This window comes from Echiichthys vipera (genome assembly GCF_963691815.1).
Source record: "Echiichthys vipera genome assembly, chromosome: 10".
Lineage (NCBI taxonomy): Eukaryota > Metazoa > Chordata > Actinopteri > Perciformes > Trachinidae > Echiichthys > Echiichthys vipera.
The window spans coordinates 16,439,392-16,458,893 of NC_139835.1; the positions used below are offsets into that span (position 1 = coordinate 16,439,392).

At 40.1% G+C, this 19,502-nt stretch overlaps 2 protein-coding genes across 3 annotated transcripts in view; one reads left to right on the plus strand and one right to left on the minus strand.

Annotated features, from left to right (window-relative positions):
* The first annotated feature begins 4,627 nt into the window (after positions 1-4,627).
* Positions 4,628-9,266, plus strand: tmem41aa (transmembrane protein 41aa). The gene is made up of 5 exons (XM_083921289.1): positions 4,628-4,924; positions 5,814-5,964; positions 6,419-6,580; positions 6,932-7,070; positions 8,012-9,266. Exons 1-5 carry the CDS (start codon positions 4,755-4,757, stop codon positions 8,230-8,232), a joined length of 843 nt encoding a protein of 280 aa, XP_083777415.1. The 5' UTR covers positions 4,628-4,754; the 3' UTR covers positions 8,233-9,266.
* A 101-nt stretch (positions 9,267-9,367) lies between these two features.
* igf2bp2a (insulin-like growth factor 2 mRNA binding protein 2a) overlaps positions 9,368-19,502 on the minus strand; it is a 52,252-nt gene continuing 42,117 nt past the window's right edge. Inside the window, exons 10-16 of one of the 2 annotated variants that reach the window (XM_083922140.1) lie at positions 18,008-18,145; positions 17,429-17,497; positions 16,319-16,435; positions 15,780-15,854; positions 15,448-15,579; positions 15,179-15,292; positions 9,368-14,061 (exon numbers count right to left, since the gene is read on the minus strand). In XM_083922140.1, the coding sequence (XP_083778266.1) occupies positions 13,963-14,061; positions 15,179-15,292; positions 15,448-15,579; positions 15,780-15,854; positions 16,319-16,435; positions 17,429-17,497; positions 18,008-18,145 (744 nt within the window). In that variant the 3' untranslated portion in view covers positions 9,368-13,962. Of the gene's footprint in view, positions 14,062-15,178; positions 15,293-15,447; positions 15,580-15,779; positions 15,855-16,318; positions 16,442-17,428; positions 17,498-18,007; positions 18,146-19,502 lie in introns of both variants that reach the window. The other variant, XM_083922139.1, reaches the window with a different exon arrangement.

Sequence of the window (19,502 nt, forward strand, 5' to 3'; positions counted from 1 at the left end):
TTATTTAGAGATTTTAAACATTAAATGGGGTCAAATTGACCCTTAGGAGAAAAGGAGGGTTAACTTAACTTAGACTTCTCTTTATTGATCCTTTGGGATGAACTCCCGCAAGGAAATTGAGTTTCCAGCAGCTTACAAAAACACAAGGGAGGTATAAAAAATAAATTATAAGATAACAAATAAGCTCTTAGCTAAATAAATACAGAAAGTATATTAAAAAAAATACAGTGAACAATAAACTCTAAGTTAAATATATGTAGATGTAAGAATACAGGTAGAATAAAATTCCCGGAAAATTTAATCAGATAATTTAAATGTAGAGGAAATGTATAAGATCAAATTAAAAAGTGAGCAGTGAGATTAAATTATTATTAAATTATTATTATTATTAAATTAAATTATTTAAGTGGTGGATTAAGTTATTGCACAAAAAAAAGAAGATATGTGTCGAGGTATGTATAAGTCGATTATTAATTATTACATTTTGTTGTTGTTGTGATGTTTATTTTGAATATGTAAATACAATTAAAACAGAATACAATGTAATAATAATAATAATAATAATAATAATAATAATAATAATAATAATAATAAAGCAAAAATGATTGTACCATTGTAGGCAGACAAAAATAATTAAAAAGTTGAATTCACTTATTTGAAAAGGAGGGTGAAGAAGTATAACTTATTTAATTCTACCCCTTCTCCATAATTAGTAATATTTTATTATTTATAGTATATATAATGAAAAATAATTTATAATATATTAATCACCATTTATATTTAATTTATAAAAAATATAAATTAATTTCAGCATACGTATTTATTATTTATGATATCAATTGATCAACACTTATCTTTTAGAATATATAAATTCATTTCAGCATATGTGCTTATTATTTATGATATTGATCACTTATCTTTACCTTATAAAATATCTAAATTAACGTCAGCATATTTATTTATAAATTATAATGTTTTAATCACCACTTATCTTTACTTTATAAAATATATACGTTAAGTTCAGCATATTTATTCATAATTCATTAATCGCCACGTATCTCCACTTTATAACAAGATACAAATTAATTCCAGCATATTTATTTATAACGTATAATATATGAATAACTTTATAAAAAGATATACATTTATTCTAGCCTATTTCACCTACATCTTATTTTTTTCTTACAGCGTCTACAGCTCAATCGTATTTGATATATACGAATAAATAATCCCTTCAGTTTTACGTTAGCAAAAATAAACAAGTAAATAAACAGTAAATAAACAGTAAATAAATAAAAAATTAATGTAAACAGTAGTTAACGTTACCTCAAGAAGATGGCAGTGACGCAACATCAACTGCCGTAAAACATAGACATAAAGAGTAGACGCCTCATCGAACGTTGGTCCTATTGGCGCTGACGAGCGGTGGGGCCGCCATCTTGGACCGGTCGCCCGCTCCACTCAGTGTAAGGACAGGACACGGTTCAGCGTATTTTAATATTCATAGTGGGATTAACAGTAATAGAATATTCTGATATATGATATATGTGATGTATGATAGGTGTTTTGCAAACACTATAAATATAAACACAACAAGAAAAATCATTTATAGAGTATTAATAGGCTATATTTCATACATGAATACATAAATCTCTCTCTCACTCTCTCTCTCTCTTTCTCTCTCTCTCTCTCACACACACACACACAAACACACGCACGCACACACACACACACACACACACTCAGAGAAAATTAAAATACATATAAATCAAGAGTATCAATACAATTAGGTCAGAGAGAGAGATGACATTTTGGACACATCTAAATACAAGTCAAACAGACACACTTTCATTTAAAGCACTAAAAAAAAAGCAAGAGCCGAACCCTATATGTTAATAAATATTCAGAAATGATCCATGCTCTGCCAGTCGAATAGTCATGGTAGTGGAGAGGAGAGGGAGGGTCCACATTTGAGCGAGTGTGTGTGGTATAAAAATATATATAAAATTTTGTTAAATCGATCATTTTCACACTGTTTTGTTCTTGCACAGTTACCAATTTGAGTGTAGCTCTAATTGGTAAAGAAAGTGATGTTGTAGGAGTACTTTGTATAGTATCTAAAATGACTGTGTCCTTTGTTTTTAGGCAAGGTCTAATTATGTGAATGTCTTCTTTATAACATATTTTAATTATGTAGTAATTGTATTTAATGTGCAAACAAAAACACGGGGCATAGTTCAGTAATATCCATTTTAAATTATACAAACCATTTAAGATTTTTCCTTAGTTAAATAAATGTATGATTTTTTCTTTTCAGACTGTTTCAACTTCTGTGGTACAACTGAACTAAAAAAGCCTGGACTCATCAGCTCTGGTTTACAAACATGTGACGTTCGTCCTGCTTTAAGTGGAGATGTGGAGAACCAAGTAAAAATGTGTGGAACATTTTGTTCAGCTGTGAGAATATCGGGCACAGAGTGGAAACACATGTTAAATCTCTGATTCATTCTTTATAATAAACCCCACATCATGTTGCTCCTGTTTGATGAAACAGTTTAACAGCAAAGGATATTGGTCAGATTCTGTCACTTCTCCTTTGATAGTCTAAACTTTAAAAAAAAAGTGACATGACATGAAAAATTATCTCATAATTCATCTCAATGTCATGTTCAATATTTAAAAAAACAAAACTGAGAATATCTGAGGTGACCTGAGATTAACTGTCTCTGAAGTGTCTTCCTCTCATGAAACCACAGCACGTCCTCCGCTGACCTACTGCTGGATATGCAATCCATTTACACTAGACCACATGTACGACAACCCCTCTCCTCCCTGCTTCTCCTTTCATATCTACACAGGCTTGCGCACACACATCTGGCCGGGGGGTAAATTAACTAACATTCCCACAGAGGCTAATCTCCACGCCTCTACTGTGACAAGATAATAATAATAATAAAATAAGGGACAGCAGCTCCTCTGGCAGCTAAATATGTATCTACCTGCCACAGCCTGAGGGACTCACTATAACATTCAAAAATGCATGGATTTATATATAATTGTTTAAAATTGTACTGTACCGTACTGATTATGAATTGTAATATTGTAATATTAGATTAGAGCAGGAATACGTTGCACAGTGCTCTGGCATCTTGTTCCTTCTGCTGCTCAACTCAGAGGCTCAACGAGTCATTCATAGAACTGATCTGGGAGAATGACCGATCCAAGACGGCGGCCGCATTTCTCGCGGCCCAACGTTCGATGCGGCATCTACTCTTTATATGTCTATGCCGTAAAACCCCAACGCTGCAGTACCAGAAGAAGAAGAAGAACAAGAAGAAGAAGCAGCAGCAGCAGCAGAAGAAGATGAAGCAGCAGCAGCCATAGACATAAAAAGAGTAGACGCCGCATCGAACGTTGGGCCGCGAGAATAGCGACCGCCATCTTGGACCGGTCATTCTACCAGATCAGTTCTTTAGTGACTCGTTGGGCCTCTGAGTTGAGCAGCAGAAGGAACAAGATGCCAGAGCACCGTGCAGCGTGTTCCTGCTCTAATCCAGAACCGGACTCTTCACAGGTCACACTGAACATTACTGTTGGTTGTATTTAGTGAATAGAATATTACTGTAGGCTGTATTTCTGTCCACGGTCCCCGTGTTTCCCCGGCTATGAACGAACTCACTGAGATTACAACTGACACAAGAATGCTACTGTAGAAATCAAATCAATATTACTGGGGTACAATGAGGGTTCGGAAAACAGGTACTTTATGTTTATGTTTATGTTTACACTCCACTTTACTGACCGGCCCCGTCACCACGACAACCACAAACAATCACCACTAGCACACACATCACAGGCTGATGATGACGACACACAGGAACACAGGCTACAAAATAACAACTATTAATATATTCACTTTACACTGGTATAACAGTGACCAGCGAGTTTTACACAGGTGGCACAGACTTTCTCATTATCCACACTTACTGATTGTAATAACGTCCTTCACCAGAGTCTTCCTCATTAACACACCTATCCCATCAAATAGTCACTTCTCTCGTCCACACAGTTGGAGAAAGGGTCTGGTTATGGATGGTTATGTGTGTGTGTGTGTGAGAGAGAGAAAGAAAGAGAGAGAGTGTGTGAGAGAGAGATTTATGTATTCATGTATGAAATATAGCCTATTAATACTCTATAAATGATTTCTATTGTTGTGTTTGTATTTATAGTGTTTGTAAAACACCTATTATACATCACATATATCATATATCAGAATATTCTATTACTGTTTATCCCACTATGAATATTAAAATACGCCGAACCGTGTCCTGTCCTTACACTGAGTGGAGCGGGCGACCGGTCCAAGATGGCGGCCCCACCGCTCGTCAGCGCCAATAGGCCCAACGTTCGATGAGGCGTCTACTCTTTATATGTCTATGGCAGCAGCAGCAGCAGGAGCAGCAGCAGCAGGAGCAGCAGCAGCAGAAGAAGAAGAAGAAGCAGCAGTAGAAGAAGAAGCAGCAGAAGAAGAAGCAGAAGAAGAAGCAGAAGAAGGAGAAGCAGCAGCAGCAGCAGAAGAAGAAGAAGCAGCAGCAGCAGCAGCAGAAGAAGAAGAAGAAGCAGCAGAAGAAGAAGAAGAAGAAGAAGAAGAAGAAACAACAACAACAACAACAACAACAACAACGGTTGGTCGTTGTTTGTCTCGGTTCACGCTGATATCCAGGAGCTGAAGTTGTGTTCGCCCTGTGAGGAAGATGCGCTCACTTGTCGGACTAGTCGCTGTTGTTGTCGCAGCCAGCCTGTACCTTTACTCTCTGTCCCTGTACCTTCCTTCGGCGCCGCGGCGACCTCCTCGTCCAGCTACCGAGGCACAAAATGTGGAGTCCGACCAGCCGACCGACAGACACGAAGAGGAGCCCGGCAGGTGACTGACAGCAGCGTGTCTACTAAGTTAGCTTTTAGAGAGGGAATATAGTTTTACAAGTATTTTCTGCAATATTTAAAGAGGTATTTGAATGCAACGTTACGATTACTTACGCTAGGTTAATGCTAGCATGCTCTCTTTCATACATACACACACAGTTCAATTCCAACGGGCTTTACTGTGTGTGTGTGTGTGTGTGTGTGTGTGTGTGTGTGTGTGTGTGTGTGTGTGTGTGTGTGTGTGTGTGTGTGTGTGTGTGTGTGTGTGTGTGTGTGTGTGTGTGTGTGTGTGTGTGTGTGTGTGTGTGTGTGTGTGTGTGTGTGGCTGTGGCATCTTGATACATATTGGGCAGCCAGATTTGTTTTTTGTTTTGTTTTTAGGGAGTGTTTATTTGATTTGGAGAACTCATTCAGCTTTTTGAAATCAAAGATTACAGAGTTGTTGAAATAAATTAATGAATGTTTTACGTTTTAGACACTCTCTTTCACTCGCTCTCTCTCTCTCTCTCTCACACACACACACACACACACACACACACACACACACATACACACACACACACACCACAACCAGGAATACAGTGATACACAACTGGGCCATCATTCCGAATGTCATGCTGTAGCGCTTAATATTCCCATCACTGTGAATTATTAATATTGGCTACTTTACACAGTTGTTTACCTGAATTGAACTGCTACTAGACAACTAGATTACCTGTTATAAGTGTAGACAAGGGTCCCCTTATTTTGCTCATAAACGAAGCAAATCATAAAAGGTAATTGATCTTTTGTGTGTGTGTGCGCATGTATGTGAGGTTACCAACCCATTCTTGTTTGTTCATGAAAGAACAAATGGCCGGACTATAACTTGAGTGTGGACGTTCTCGCAGGTTAAAGTTCCCTTCAAACTTGGAAGAGCTGAGGGATCTGGCTGAGCTCCTGCAGTTCTACAAGACAGAGCACAGCGGATATGTCCTGCTACTCTTCTGCAGTGCATATCTCTACAAACAGTCCTTTGCCATTCCTGGATCATCGTTCCTGGTAAGGTCAAAAATAGTTCTCTATTCTGTACTGATGCTGGAAAGGTAGGCATTCTGAACAAGGGGAAAAAAACTATGGATGTTTAAAATACGATCACAGTGATTTATTTGACACAATGTTTTTTACATGAAAAAGCAATGAAACTTTTAAGTCATAAGTAAGGCTGGGAAACAAACAAATATATATAAGCTGAACCACACACCCCCTGCTGGTTAAAGTGACACCCAGCATCTTACACTACGGTTACTGTCGATCAGAGCTGTCCACATTCCTGTCCATTGCCATCACACTATGACATTCCTCACACCACATCAGTGACAATCAGCGGAACTTACATAAATAGTAATATATACATTTACACAACATTTATGTATATTAATTCAGTTATAAACAGAATCTTTCTTCTCATTACACATATTTATAATGGCCCTCTCTGCTTGTCGTTGTGTTGAAGAACATTTTAGCAGGAGCTATTTTCGGACCGTATCAAGGACTGCTGCTTGCCTCTGTGCTCACCACCGTGGGCTCCACCATGTGCTACCTCCTGTCCCAGGCCTTCGGAAAGTGCTACATCGTTAACCTCTTCCCCGATAAAGTCTCCATGCTACAGAGGAAGGTAAATCGGTGACACCACATAAACAACTCATTAAAGGAAACTCATATTGAAGCTGTTAGTAAAGAAATATATTTGATAACAAGTTTAAGTGTCTACATAGAGAGAAAATGACACTGCTGACACGGACACACAGCTAAAACACAGCTCTAATGATAATAATTAAACTGTTAATCATAAACATCCCATGCGATACTACACACTGATGATTAATTTGTCTGCTGTTTGTTACATGAGAGCTCTACTTACACATGTTTTTTTAAATTACAGTATCAAAAACCAGAAACACGCATCTCTGTCCCTTCATATATTCTAACATGTCCTCGTTTTTAACGTCTTATCTTTAACTCACAGGTTGAGGATAACCAGGACTGTTTGTTCTTCTTTCTGCTCTTCCTGAGATTTTTCCCCATGACTCCCAACTGGTTTCTGAACATGTCTGCTCCTATTGTCGACATCCCCATCACCTTCTTCTTCTGCTCAGTCTTCATTGGTAAGCACACACGGATCACCTTATTGTCAGTAACCGATGTGATGATGCACACAAGGCCACTGCCAGAGTTAGAGATGACAGAGAAACAACAGAACTGGGAAGTCCTCCCGCTTTCCAGAAAATTGAAAGTCAAATCAAATCTTAGTTTTGGAGAAGCGTAATGCACCTACCACTTTACATTCATGATTTCCCTCCAGATAAATATAAAACAATAAAATAGAAGGACTTCATATTCACCCAAATCTAACACCTAAAGGCCACTTGAATGGTCATTATTTTACATACCAATTATATTTGTCCCTCTAAAAGGGGACAATGAACAAAGATTCAAACCAGAGATTATTAGTTTTTAGCATGTGGCTTCAAACTTACAGTGATTCATATTGTACTGTAAGTGATAATTCCATGTCTTCTATCTTAACACTCAATTCACAGAGAATTGCACACAGCCTGTATTCAGAAACTGTGCCTTTTTAAATCTGCCGTACAATATATGTGTGTATATATATATACATATACGTATATATATGTACAATATAAAGGTACAAAGTGCTGCTACAGTGCCGTTAAAGGACACAGGGTTCATCTCAATATCCCTCCTCGGCTCCTCTATCCTCAATCCCGTGACCAGTAAATCGCGACCCGCCGTGTTAAAGGATGTCTCATTTGCTTAAATGCGTTCAGCGTAGTCGAGGAGAGAGGAGGCTTTCAGAGGAGATGAAAGTAAGGAGTACAGCTTATGCAGGAGTTATGTTACTACAAGGGTGAATACAGGTATATTCAGACAGACCATATGAGGAAAAATTTTGTATTTTTTTATCATTAAAGCATGTAAATATGCTCTAGTAGAAACCCAAAATACAAATATGAACCTGAATATCATCATGATATGTCCCTTTTAAAGTACTCATTGATCATTTCTCTCAACACTGCACATAAAGGCCTCTTGCCGTACAACTTCATCTGTGTCCAGACGGGCGTCATGCTGTCTGAGGTGGCGTCGCTCGATGACCTATTCTCCTGGGAGAGGCTGCTGCAGCTGCTCGCCATTGCCTGCATGGCTCTGCTGCCTGGCGCCCTCATCCGCCGCTTCAGTCAGAAGCGTCTCAAACTCGATGTACAATCACAGAACGGGCTCATCACAGATAAGAAGGTCCAGTGATTTCTTCTGGGAATGAGTTTGTTCCTTGGTACTTTGATGTCCTCTGGCCTCAAGAGTGAATGTATTCAAAGTGGTGACTCTTCAGAAAAACTTGTGTAAAGGTTTCTTTTATCTGGAGCCCTCTACTTTTCGGGAGATGGATGGCTTTAAGAAAATTAAGACTGGCAGCACTGTAGGATTTGATGCCAAGTAACATGTGTCACCAAGTGTTTCTGTGCCACAGCTTCCATGGGCACAGTATGTTCAGTATACAGTATGTATATAGATGAATGTACAGTAATTGTATGAAAAGAGGGAAGGATTTTAAGGAGACTTTGCTCTTGCACTTTTATTATAATAGTAAGAGTACTGCTTCAATGTCATCAGCTAGTGTTTCAAGTGCCTGTCATGCTGTGATAGACACAAACGTCTACCTCCAACATTGACTTGTGGAAAAGTTAACAGTCCACCCCGTGCTTTTGTGGCTGGATGGTGCATATGATTGTTGGGTTTTGGTTTTTGTTTTTGAGCAAATTATTGTATTTCTAACTGAAATGGGTATAATGGCTGCAGCATAAATTCTAGAACAAGATGTATTTTTCTGTTTTGACAATCACATTTTGCAATTTCAGTATAAATTGTAATAGTGTTGGGTGATTTGTACTATTTTTAAACTGTTTAAGCTCAATGATTTTCAAATTGTGCAATTTTGGCCTCAGTATTTTTGACTAACCAATTGAATTGCATCATAACAGTCACTTTTGTGACTAAATGTCATATTTAATCAGCTATAGACTCATGTGAAAATGAGTGTGCAGGTAATTCAGGAAGTGGAAGGCCTCTGTTAAATCAAGCCTTATTATTGATTCTCTTTGCTGCCACTTTTCCCAGTCTGTGTGTCTTTTGTACAGTACTGGTCCAAGTTTTATTTATAACGCTTTTTTCATGTGGGTTAAAATGTTATGTCAGCTTTCTGTTTCTTCAAAGACTTATTTTAATGTAACACAAATGTCATGTGCATCAGATCACAAATGATTTGACACCTATTTTTATTTCAAAGGTGAAAAATATTGAAATAATAAAACAGTAAACATGAAAAAAAAACAGCTTCTTTTTTTTTTTTTTAAATATTCTTTATTGCTCAGATCCAGGTTGCTCAGCAATACAGTTCACTCACAACTCAAAACAACAGCATGGCTGTTAGCAGGAAGGCATGGATCCAAGAGATGATTTATCAGTGGATCACATGTCTGTCCACAGTCACCCATTACCTTGAGCTGTTTGGGACCTTTTGGCCTGTGGGAAATGTAGGACTTGAGGGTTGTGACTTAACAAAAGGAATCTCCCAAATGGTGAAATGCAGTTAAGAAATGGATCCATGTAAAACCTCTACTGAAAGTCTAGTGCAATATGAAGTGTACATACTGGATTGCCAACAACAGTCTCATGCAATGCTTTGTGTTTTCCCATTGAACAACAAGACAGGACAAAACACTGTTGTGGATCTGCATACATTAACTAGACTTAAGACTAAATTCCTTCTCAGTTAATCTTTATTTTTAGGATGGTTGTTGAATGCCCCCTTTTTCTATTCAGTTGCAAAGGCAGATCAAGATGTTCTCACCTTTTTTTTCAAATCTAAATTTAATTTGACTGCTGTCAACCCTCCTCTTCTTTGCATGTCACAGAGAAGTTTATTCTTTGCCCGATTCCCAGATCCGTTTAAAACCATAGCTAGGATATTTTTCAACCACAATTAAACAGCTAGTATTATTGGTAGTGATCTAACGGGAATGTATATTAAGCAAAAAAAAAATCGCAGCTACTGCTCCAGACTATATAATTAAATCAGTGTAAATGACGAGAAAACCAGATCAACAGAAAAAAAGCTATTCAACCACCATGTGGTAGGACTAACAACACAGTACACCCTCAGTCACATGTGTAATTGTGGTTTTCTGGTACTGAATATTAATATCTAGCAACACCCCACAAAACCTAGAAACACCAATCCTTGGAAGTTAAAAAAAAGGTTACTATCATCTTGACAAGTTTCGCCTCAGATTGCGGATGGCTTACAGATGTCTCAACAACCAGGACACTCTGCTCTGACAACACCGCAGTGAAACTAAGCCAGCTGAAGGGAAACCTGCACTTACTGTGAAGAGCCAAAAACACAAGAGCGACAGAGGTCTGAAAAAAAAAAAAGAGCCTCAACTTCAAAACTGCTCTACATAGTCAACCTAACCATGAGTGACAAACTATTATTTCCAGTGCTACTGTGTTTTCTTTCTATCCGTGACATGCCCTCTACTACAGTGAAGCAGACCACCACAGGAGTCATGCGTTGGAGTAGAGACACCGTACTGCATTTGTGTGGGTAAGGTCAGGGTATTTGAAATAGGTCTGGTGAGCTCTATCATCATCATCATCATCATCATCATCATCATCATCATCATCATCAGTATGAGGTACTGTACCGGCTGTTGGGAGGCTTGCTGAAACAACCTCAGGCATTGTGTGAGTTTGATAGATTTTTATTTTAGCACTGCTAGTCTGTGTTCACTGGGACTAAAATGATCCACCACCTCATCTAATGACCAAGATCCGCCCTCGAAAAAGTAAAAAACAGCTCTCAATGGTTAAAAGAACCCCAAAGACAAACACTAACTTTCGCTATAGCAATCATTTATTTAATTATTTTTGCCCTACATCGGTTTTAGTAACTAAAGTCAGCCTTGGATTCTGAGAGGTAATTCTGAAATGTACAGCACAACAACAACACCAAAAAAACTCGGTAGATTGATGAGAAAACTGTTTAGAGGTCAGTTTTGAGGGAAGCTGTGACGGTCTAAACTTCTCCCACCATGTCTCACAACGCTGGTGCAGACTGATAAGTGTTATAGAGAGACAGAAAACAATGCATTTATGTGTGACTCTTATTGTACATGTTTACAGATATACAGTTATCTTGTCGTACACAGTGACATTTCAACGGCTAGAGTTGATCTACATTCTACACAGAAGACTAGGGTTTTTACACCTTGTTCAAGAGTCCTGTCAGTGTATTTTTGCAGCTTTGTGTTTTCTTCAAATCAACCCCAGCGTATGCTGTTATCAAATAGAGCTGGTAAGATTGAATTGGGTTGTTAAAAAAAAAATTAAAATTTTTTTTCTCACAAGTGAATAAACATTTTTTTTTCCTTTTTAAGTCTAAAAAAACCTGGAGGTACAGTTGGTTAGTTTCTGTTTCTATCAACTGATTTGTATCTTTTTTTCTTTCTTTGATGGTGAAATCAGTACACAACATCCACATTCAGAACCACTTCGGGCAGGTAAGTACCCCTTATATTAGATCCTGCTCTTCATTCCTTTCTAGCACAAATGTACTTGGAAATCCTTTTGACGTGTATCATTAAAAGGTTGTAGGCGTCCAGGCAAAGACAGTCCAACAGAGTTGACTACGGTTTACAAAGTTTCACTAGTCGGCTGGACCTCAAGAGTTTAGAGATTTCTATAGATGCTTTGTTTTATTCCTGTTTATTTTTTTCATTAAAAAAGAAAATTAAAAACGCTCAAAATGATCAGTTAACAAGGCATACAAAATGTGGAAAAGGGGAAATGAAAGATTGGACTGAGGTACCCTGAAGCCTGAGGTAGATCACAATACTGACATGCGCACTGTTCACATCCTGACCAAAGTTCACGCGGTGGTTCACTTTACTGTTCTCCTATTTTTTCAGGTTTTTATTTATATTAATATTCATAGTCTAGTTTTCAAGAAAATAAACACTTCCCTTCAAAATAATATGGCAGTGTCCCACTGTGGAAAAAAAAGAAAAGGACTGTGTTTTCTTTTTGTTTCTTATCAATAGCTCTCATCACAAAATAGGAAAAAATAGATTCATAAATATTACTCTCTCTTTTTATATATATATACACACACAAGAACGCACACGCGCACACACACACACACACACACATACACACACACACGGAGGAAGCTGTGCGTATTAGTAATAACCTTGCGTCTGGAAGATGGAGCTGGTGGGTGAAGGTGACAAAATAAGGCAACAAGCTTCCATGATCTCCAAAGTAAAGCACAAAGGGACACCAGGTCCTGCGTATCCAGCAGCACACTTATTTGCTAAGAATAAAAAAGAAAAAAAAAGAAAAGAGCAAGAGTGAGAATAACAATCTGTGTGTCTGTGCCTGCTGGACACGGCAGGGGTGATATTTCTAAGAATCCTGCATATCGTACATTCACAGCTGTCATGCCGTTTGAGAAGCTCCCTGACAAAAGAGGGTTAAAGCCAAACGTGGCGGCTGCGGTCACGTTTGCGGATGTGTGTGTACCACAGGTCATGCAGTGCCTCCCCATAACCATAGCCACCCCCCACCTCCACCTTCTAACCCAAAAACCTTTTCCTCACTGCCACTACACACACCACAAGTTTTTACCCTCCCTTAAACCCAAGTCCCCTCTCTGGGCCCTCAGCTGACATTGCGTCGGCCCTCGTGACGTCCCCATAAGGCCGAGCGTGAGGCCGTGCACATTCAATACGACAAGCAAAGGTGCACCAATTTTCTTCTTTTTTTTTAAGATGTCAATTTTTTCTCTGATCATTGAGGAGGATGCCTTTGGAGACATCCTTTTGACTTTTTTAAATTAATATCAGGACAAGCACAACTGTAGATATAGTCTACTGTACAGCACGGGAGAGAGATACCAATTTACTGGTCTAAAAAAAAAAATCAGTCAGTTCAATGTTATCAAAAGGCTACGGGGGCAAAAAAGGGTTTCTTGAAGACACATGTTTATCCTATTAAAAAAACACGCCAGATGAGAGAGAGTGATGAGAAAGTGAAGCAGAAATAAACAGAAAAGGAAGAAACAAAAAAAGAAGTAAAGCATCAGATATGACCGGTGAGAGACATTTCAAAGGGACGTTATCTTTTGTGTTGGCACACACACAGGCTTGTTACAAGGACTCAGAACCATTCACCGCATTTACTTATAGGGGTTTTCTTTTTGATTTCAGTGACCTATGATGTTAACAAACAAGGAGGGCTGCTTTACGTGGCTGCCACAGCCCAATCAATCTCTGGAACAAGCAAACATTAAAAAACTACACCAGGTTGTACTGTCATTTTGATAGGAAACAACAGTGCATACTCTCAGCGTGAATCAATATACTGTTCTACTCTGTGTTAATACTGCTAAGGACATGTAATCTTGCAATCTGAATATCTCAAACTCTTATGAAAGCATGTGCCCATTGTCACTTGCTCTCAATCTAACCCAAAATATCAATCACAATGCCTTGTATATGCTCCACTTAATACAGTTGTTTTATCAGTTTGTTAGGCCTATGTTAGTCCAACTAAAGAGATAACGTTATGCAGGGCAACATACTATTTCCATTACCTTTTTAACTGTGAAGACAACAGTTCCCAAATTCTCTGCCATTTCCACCTTTCTTGTAGATTTTTTTTTTTGGTCTTTTTAATTATATTACATCAGTACAGTTTCTATCAATCTATCGCTCTCACAGGGCTGGCAGTGCACACAATGCCCTCAGCCTTGGGCTCTCACTTGTTTCCCCCCTCATGAAGTTCTTTGGTTTTGATCCCGGTGCTGCTGGTCTGCCCTGCATGTCCCCCTTGGCCCTGGCCTTTGTCTGGGTAGGTCTCTGTCCATTTTGGAGGGCTACATTCATTGGCTGGCGCCCGCTGGAACCACGCCGCTGGTCACTTGGAGAAGTGCGGTGACACGGCGGCGCACTGCTGGTGCTTCTGTTCCTGCTGTTTGACCTGCTGAATGATCTCCCGAATCTTCCTCTGTGCAGTCTGTCGGAGAGACATCACACGCAGGAGAAGGTGTTAATTGTGACAATGTGTGTACGTGTGAAAATAACACACAGAAAGGTGATCTAGTCAGCCACACTGGATAAATCTTGGTTACTTGTTCATATAAGGTCAATGCAACTGTTGACCTGCATGCAACCACGGCCTGCTCAAACGTGATTGGTAAATACTACTCAGACTACAACTCTCTCTACAACATCTTGTCCGGTTGCCTACAGATCCTGCAGATTATGTTTATAGAGACTACATCGCACATAACTCTGCGAATAAGGTCTCTTGGAGCTAAACTCACATTCTTGAGCATCATCAGAATTAACTACCATTAACACATGCAGGGCTTTGCATTCCTCTGTTTGTTGTAGATCGCATGATCCGGGGGCCTTTTGCACTTCATTTGTGACACTTACTCATTTGACATTCAAACAAATCATCCCAAATGAGTGACAGCTCAGGGTCTTAGGGCGCACTCACACTGTCCTACCGCACCGCGCCCCGGGCTTTAGGGTACTTGTCCCCTTCTCCCTCTCCCCCCGCTGGCCAGCCCGTTTGTACTCACACTGCCTGGGCCTCGCGCAAATGCTTCTTGCTGTCCATACGTCATCACGGCGTAACATGTCACACGCATTGATTGACGTCATCGCGACGCGTCGCTTTGTTTACAAATCTTTCCATAGACCTCAGAGTTTTGTGCGTCTTGTCGACTGTTTTTGAATATTTTCATCCGACCAAATCTGCAGTAAACACTCCACCTCCGCATCAAACCAACGTGAACCTTTCGCCGCCATTGTTGTTGTTGTTAAATGTCCGCGCATGGTCCGTCCTTCTATTTACATGTCCGAACAGGCGCACATAAATTACGTCAGAACCGTCGTAGGCCTCGTGCTCGTACACGTGCGCACGCTCATGCTCGTACATGTGCAAACGCGCTCTACAAAAGCCCACCTCTCTCAGACGGGCCGTGGACGGCCAGCTGGCCGCAGTTATGCGCGGAGCGCTTGCACTCACACTGGTCAAATGTACTAGGCTTGACCCGAAAAACCGATTTTGGCCCGGTGCGGAATGACAGTGTGAGTGCGCCCTTAATCCTTGTTCTGCGTACCTGGCTGGCAAAGAAATGCCCGCTGATTTTCACAAAGACCTCGTCATTCTCGTCTGGAGTTTGGTCCCGCGGTACGATGACCTCAGCACTCGTAAGGTTCTGCAGCTCGTTTACCTTAAAAAAAAAAAGAGAGATCATTATCTTGCTTTGAATTTCACCCCCAGCCTCACTGACAAATGAAGGTAAAGTGAAACACTCTTTAATGAAATCAAGCAAAGCAGGTGGTATTTTTCCTCGTTCCCATGATTCAGTTCAGTTCATCAACTCACAGTCTTGCCGCCTTTACCGATGACCCTCCCAGCTGCAGTTGAAGGAACCTTGATGTGTGTCTCCAATTTGACCTCTTCCTTCCCTGAGAAGAAGTTCTCCTCTTTCAGCTTCCCAAATATCCGACCTTGGGCCTGGAATACAGAGGAGGGAATGAGGCAAGGAGAGACTGGGAAAAATGGAGACACAGTGATTCACTGCTGTTTACTATAACATAGGACAATTAAATAGTCATTTTAAGTCGCAAATGTTTATCACAATGGTTGCATACAATTTCAGCGTTAAATCATTTAATTTTAATGCATATTCATTCACATATTCATTGTGTTTTTACCTTAAACTGAGCCTCTGGGATTCCAGTAATGATAACCATCCTCTCATTATCCTCTGGGCTCTTGGCTGGGGCAATCTGACACACACACACACACACACACACACACACACACACACACACACACACACACACACACACACACACACACACACACACACACACACACACACACACACACACACACACACACACACACACACAGATGGGTTATGGAGTGATGTCTGAAAATTCCTACAAATAAATATCTTTAATGTTATGAGGATTCACTGACCAGCTGTCCCGCCTCTCCAGATGAGGATTTCTGAAATGCTCAGCTCACGACTCATCCCCCTTTCTGACCATAAATAACTAACACCCTTAGCTGTGGTCCATGACATGCTGCTGACTCAGCTAGCAGTGACTGCCAACTTATAAACTTCACCTTAACGCCTGACGCAAAGCTTCAAAGAATGCGATGCATGTTGATCAGAGATGGTTTGACCACCTATTTCCCCTGCTTCTAATTGAAATCAGCACTCTACTGATGCTGACAGACTCACCTTGATGGAAGCTCCAGCGAAATGGGCGAGTTGTTTGATGTGCTGGCCCTTCTTGCCGATCAGGGCCCCGACTGCCTGAGTTGGAATAAAGAGGTAGACAACCTCCTGTTCTGGAGCCTGTTGCTAAAAAAAGAGACCACAATGAAAAATATATTTCACTACAATTTTACTCAACTCTATGGCTGATTGGGGCAGAGAATAACATTTCAAAACTGCTTTAAACAGTTGTAATAATTTTTATTTAACTCGTCAGATACTTGAAGAGCAGCCAAAAATAATGACACCACACGCAAGGAAAGCTAAATTGAGCTCTCTTCTTGGGTTTTTCTCTTCGGGTGAAAATCCCACTCTGGCTGGGTCTGAACGGAATATTTCCTATTAGGGCTGGTGGTTGCCCTATGTTTTTGTTTTTCTTAGCTTGGTAACGCTCATGTACTCGAGGTTTATGAAGTGAATTTTTCATGAGCCACAGGACAACTCTAGGCTGAAAAGTCCCTTTCCAGAAATATTTGTGGTGTTCTGGTGACTGGGTGATGGTACGCAGGAATACAGTTCAGCAGAGACGCTGACTGAGTAGTTGTCATCGTCTCTTACTTATGTCTTTCTGTCCACTAGTCTTATAGCTTCCTCTTCATCTTTATATTACGGCAGTGCCTTTCCTGGAGGCTATTGGCAAGAATCTGACGATACCTATCATGATTAAGGGGTTACCATTCAATATACTGAAATACTGAAAGTGTAACGGTATATTCTGTTTTTTTTAATCTAATGTTAGGAAAACTGTCATTGTATAAAGAACAAAACTTAGCCTAACTTTGGAGTGTCATTCAGCCTTGTTCCGGCAAACCAGCATATCACGGCACCAATGGATGTCTTAGATAGTCTAGTTTCATAAGAAACCAATATTTTCACTCTAGCTTTGAAATAGAGCCCGCTAAAGCCTCTTAAAGTCAGCCGGGATCGTCAGTTCCCACTGGTCCCAGAGGGTTAATAAAAAATCGATATAGTGTTTTTGACAATCGATACAGTATGACGCAAGTGTACAAAACAAAAAAATAGGTTAGGCCTCAGATCAGCAAGGAAAAATAGTGCAAATTCAAGGGAACGTACTGAGTGCTGGTGGGTGATGGCACTTGCTGGAGAAACCCCGTACATGCCACTGAGATGTGAAGAGTGACTCTGAAAGTGAAGTGACACAAACACACATTTACAGTACACACATGCACATATTCAGCTCAAGCTCTTTTTAGGGGGAATTTCAAGGCATAGACTCACGGTGAATCACACACTAAATTTCTTGACTCTGAAGCACGCAAATACATTCTCACACACTGTCTCACGCCACTTTGGCTCGACCCCTTCTGGCAATGAGTGGAGACTTTGTTGTACAGACAAACTGACTCATCTCTGGAGAAGATGGGGGAATTTCGGTTGTTTCATACAGCATCATGCAGGAAAACCTGAGTTAACACCATGTTGTTTTTTCAAAAAGCACTTCAGGGAGAACCTGGTTTACCACGTTCTAGAAACAAATTGCTTTATCAAGATAAAAACTAATCCCCACAGGAGCTGTGCATTGCTGTGCTGTACAGGTCAAACCAACATCGGTAAAGTCATTTGAAAAGAAGAAGAATCTTTTTTCACCACCTTTTGTGGCTGTGTACAGAGTTTGAAAAAGAGGGTACTCACAAAGAATGGGTTATATCCTGCTGTTGCCACAGGGGGCAGTGCACCACGTGGTCCAGCAGCAGGGGGCAGCACTGGCAGACCAGAGGAGAAGATGCCTAAAGCATTCAGGTTCAGGCCTGGGATCAGGTTGGCCTGTTGCTGAGCAGAAGAAGAGAGGCATATTTTAGCCACAAGTTGAAAACTAGACGACCATGCGTTGAAGGTAAAAGGCTGAATTTAGGAGAAAAACAAATGACAAAGAAAAAATAATTGGCAGATTCATCAATAATGAGAATAATAAGTAAATAATAATAATTAGTTGCTTGTTGTGTGAGCTGTTCCTTTACTCCAATAATTATATACCTATCCATCCATGTAAAGTGTTACTCGTATTTATGTTTATTGTCTAGTGAAAACCATGTATCTACTTATTTGGTGACTGTCAACATACAAGGACTACTGAAAAGAATAAACTCCTGCGGCAAAATGTTAACTTATTTCTTCTTAAAACAATATTAAATATGTCATAAATGTCATCTGAAGAAGAAAAAAAAAAGATTATTAATTCAGGAACGTTACAGTTCATTTGAATAGTGTATAAAGTTAAAATAGAGAGAGCACATGAGGACAAAGTCATGACATATTGAATTGATAGAATAAAGCACATATACCACATGTGTAGCTCAGCTGGGTGCTGCAGTTTGTAGGATGGGGGTTAAGCTGAAAAAAAAAATTTCAAGACCTGCTGGACTATATCCGAAAAATGCAGCCACAGCACTGTAAACGGGGCTGTTTGCTGTTGTCATTGCATGACAAGAACATTTCAAGTCAGCTATTCTGGTTTCATATCCGTGAAGACACACGCCACCTTCTTTCACTTCCTTGTTCCCAGAAAGCTTTGTGTAATATCCACACTGTCACGCTAGATGGCCCTCACTGCTTACTGAGTACACGCTCGGCCCGGCAGGTGCCAGAACTGCTCTCACCAGCCCGTACAAATTAACCGCATGCTGCGTGATACTTCTCGTTGATTATTTCTCAGCCAATATTTGGAACGCTCAAAAATTAAGGCGATAATTGGCAGCTCAGAGATACTGATATTAACTGCTGTTCATCATAAAGAGCATCGTCACAGTATGTGGGGAGTGTGCGGCGGGTGATATCATCACTATCTCTCCTTCTCTTAGCTTGACCTCTCTGGCTTCAGCGCTGGTGATGTCATCAGGGCAGTGAGAAAGAGGATCTGGGTGAGAGAGAGCGGCCTACAGATATCAGATGGATGCTGGGAAACGCAGTGTGTTACTGCAGCAACAAAGACGCACAGCAGGGGAAGTGAGGGTGAGTCAGAGGAACACATACACACACGTAAGCAGACACGCTGCGCTCAAATACACACTGATGAGGTGTTCAGTGATCGTTTACTGTTATCCATTGACCAAGCAGACAACTGGTTGTAAAGTTCTGAGTGGGGAGACGATATCATCCCGCTGCATATCATCACTCCCTCTCCGTTGTT

Bases quoted from the DNA above. Each gene is read 5' to 3' on its own strand.
- tmem41aa (XM_083921289.1), top strand. From the start codon at position 4,755: ATGCGCTCACTTGTCGGACTAGTCGCTGTTGTTGTCGCAGCCAGCCTG. The intron at 6,581-6,931 runs GTAAATCGGTGA...TTTAACTCACAG, and splicing joins TCTCCATGCTACAGAGGAAG to GTTGAGGATAACCAGGACTG. The intron at 7,071-8,011 runs GTAAGCACACAC...CTGCACATAAAG, and splicing joins CTTCTGCTCAGTCTTCATTG to GCCTCTTGCCGTACAACTTC.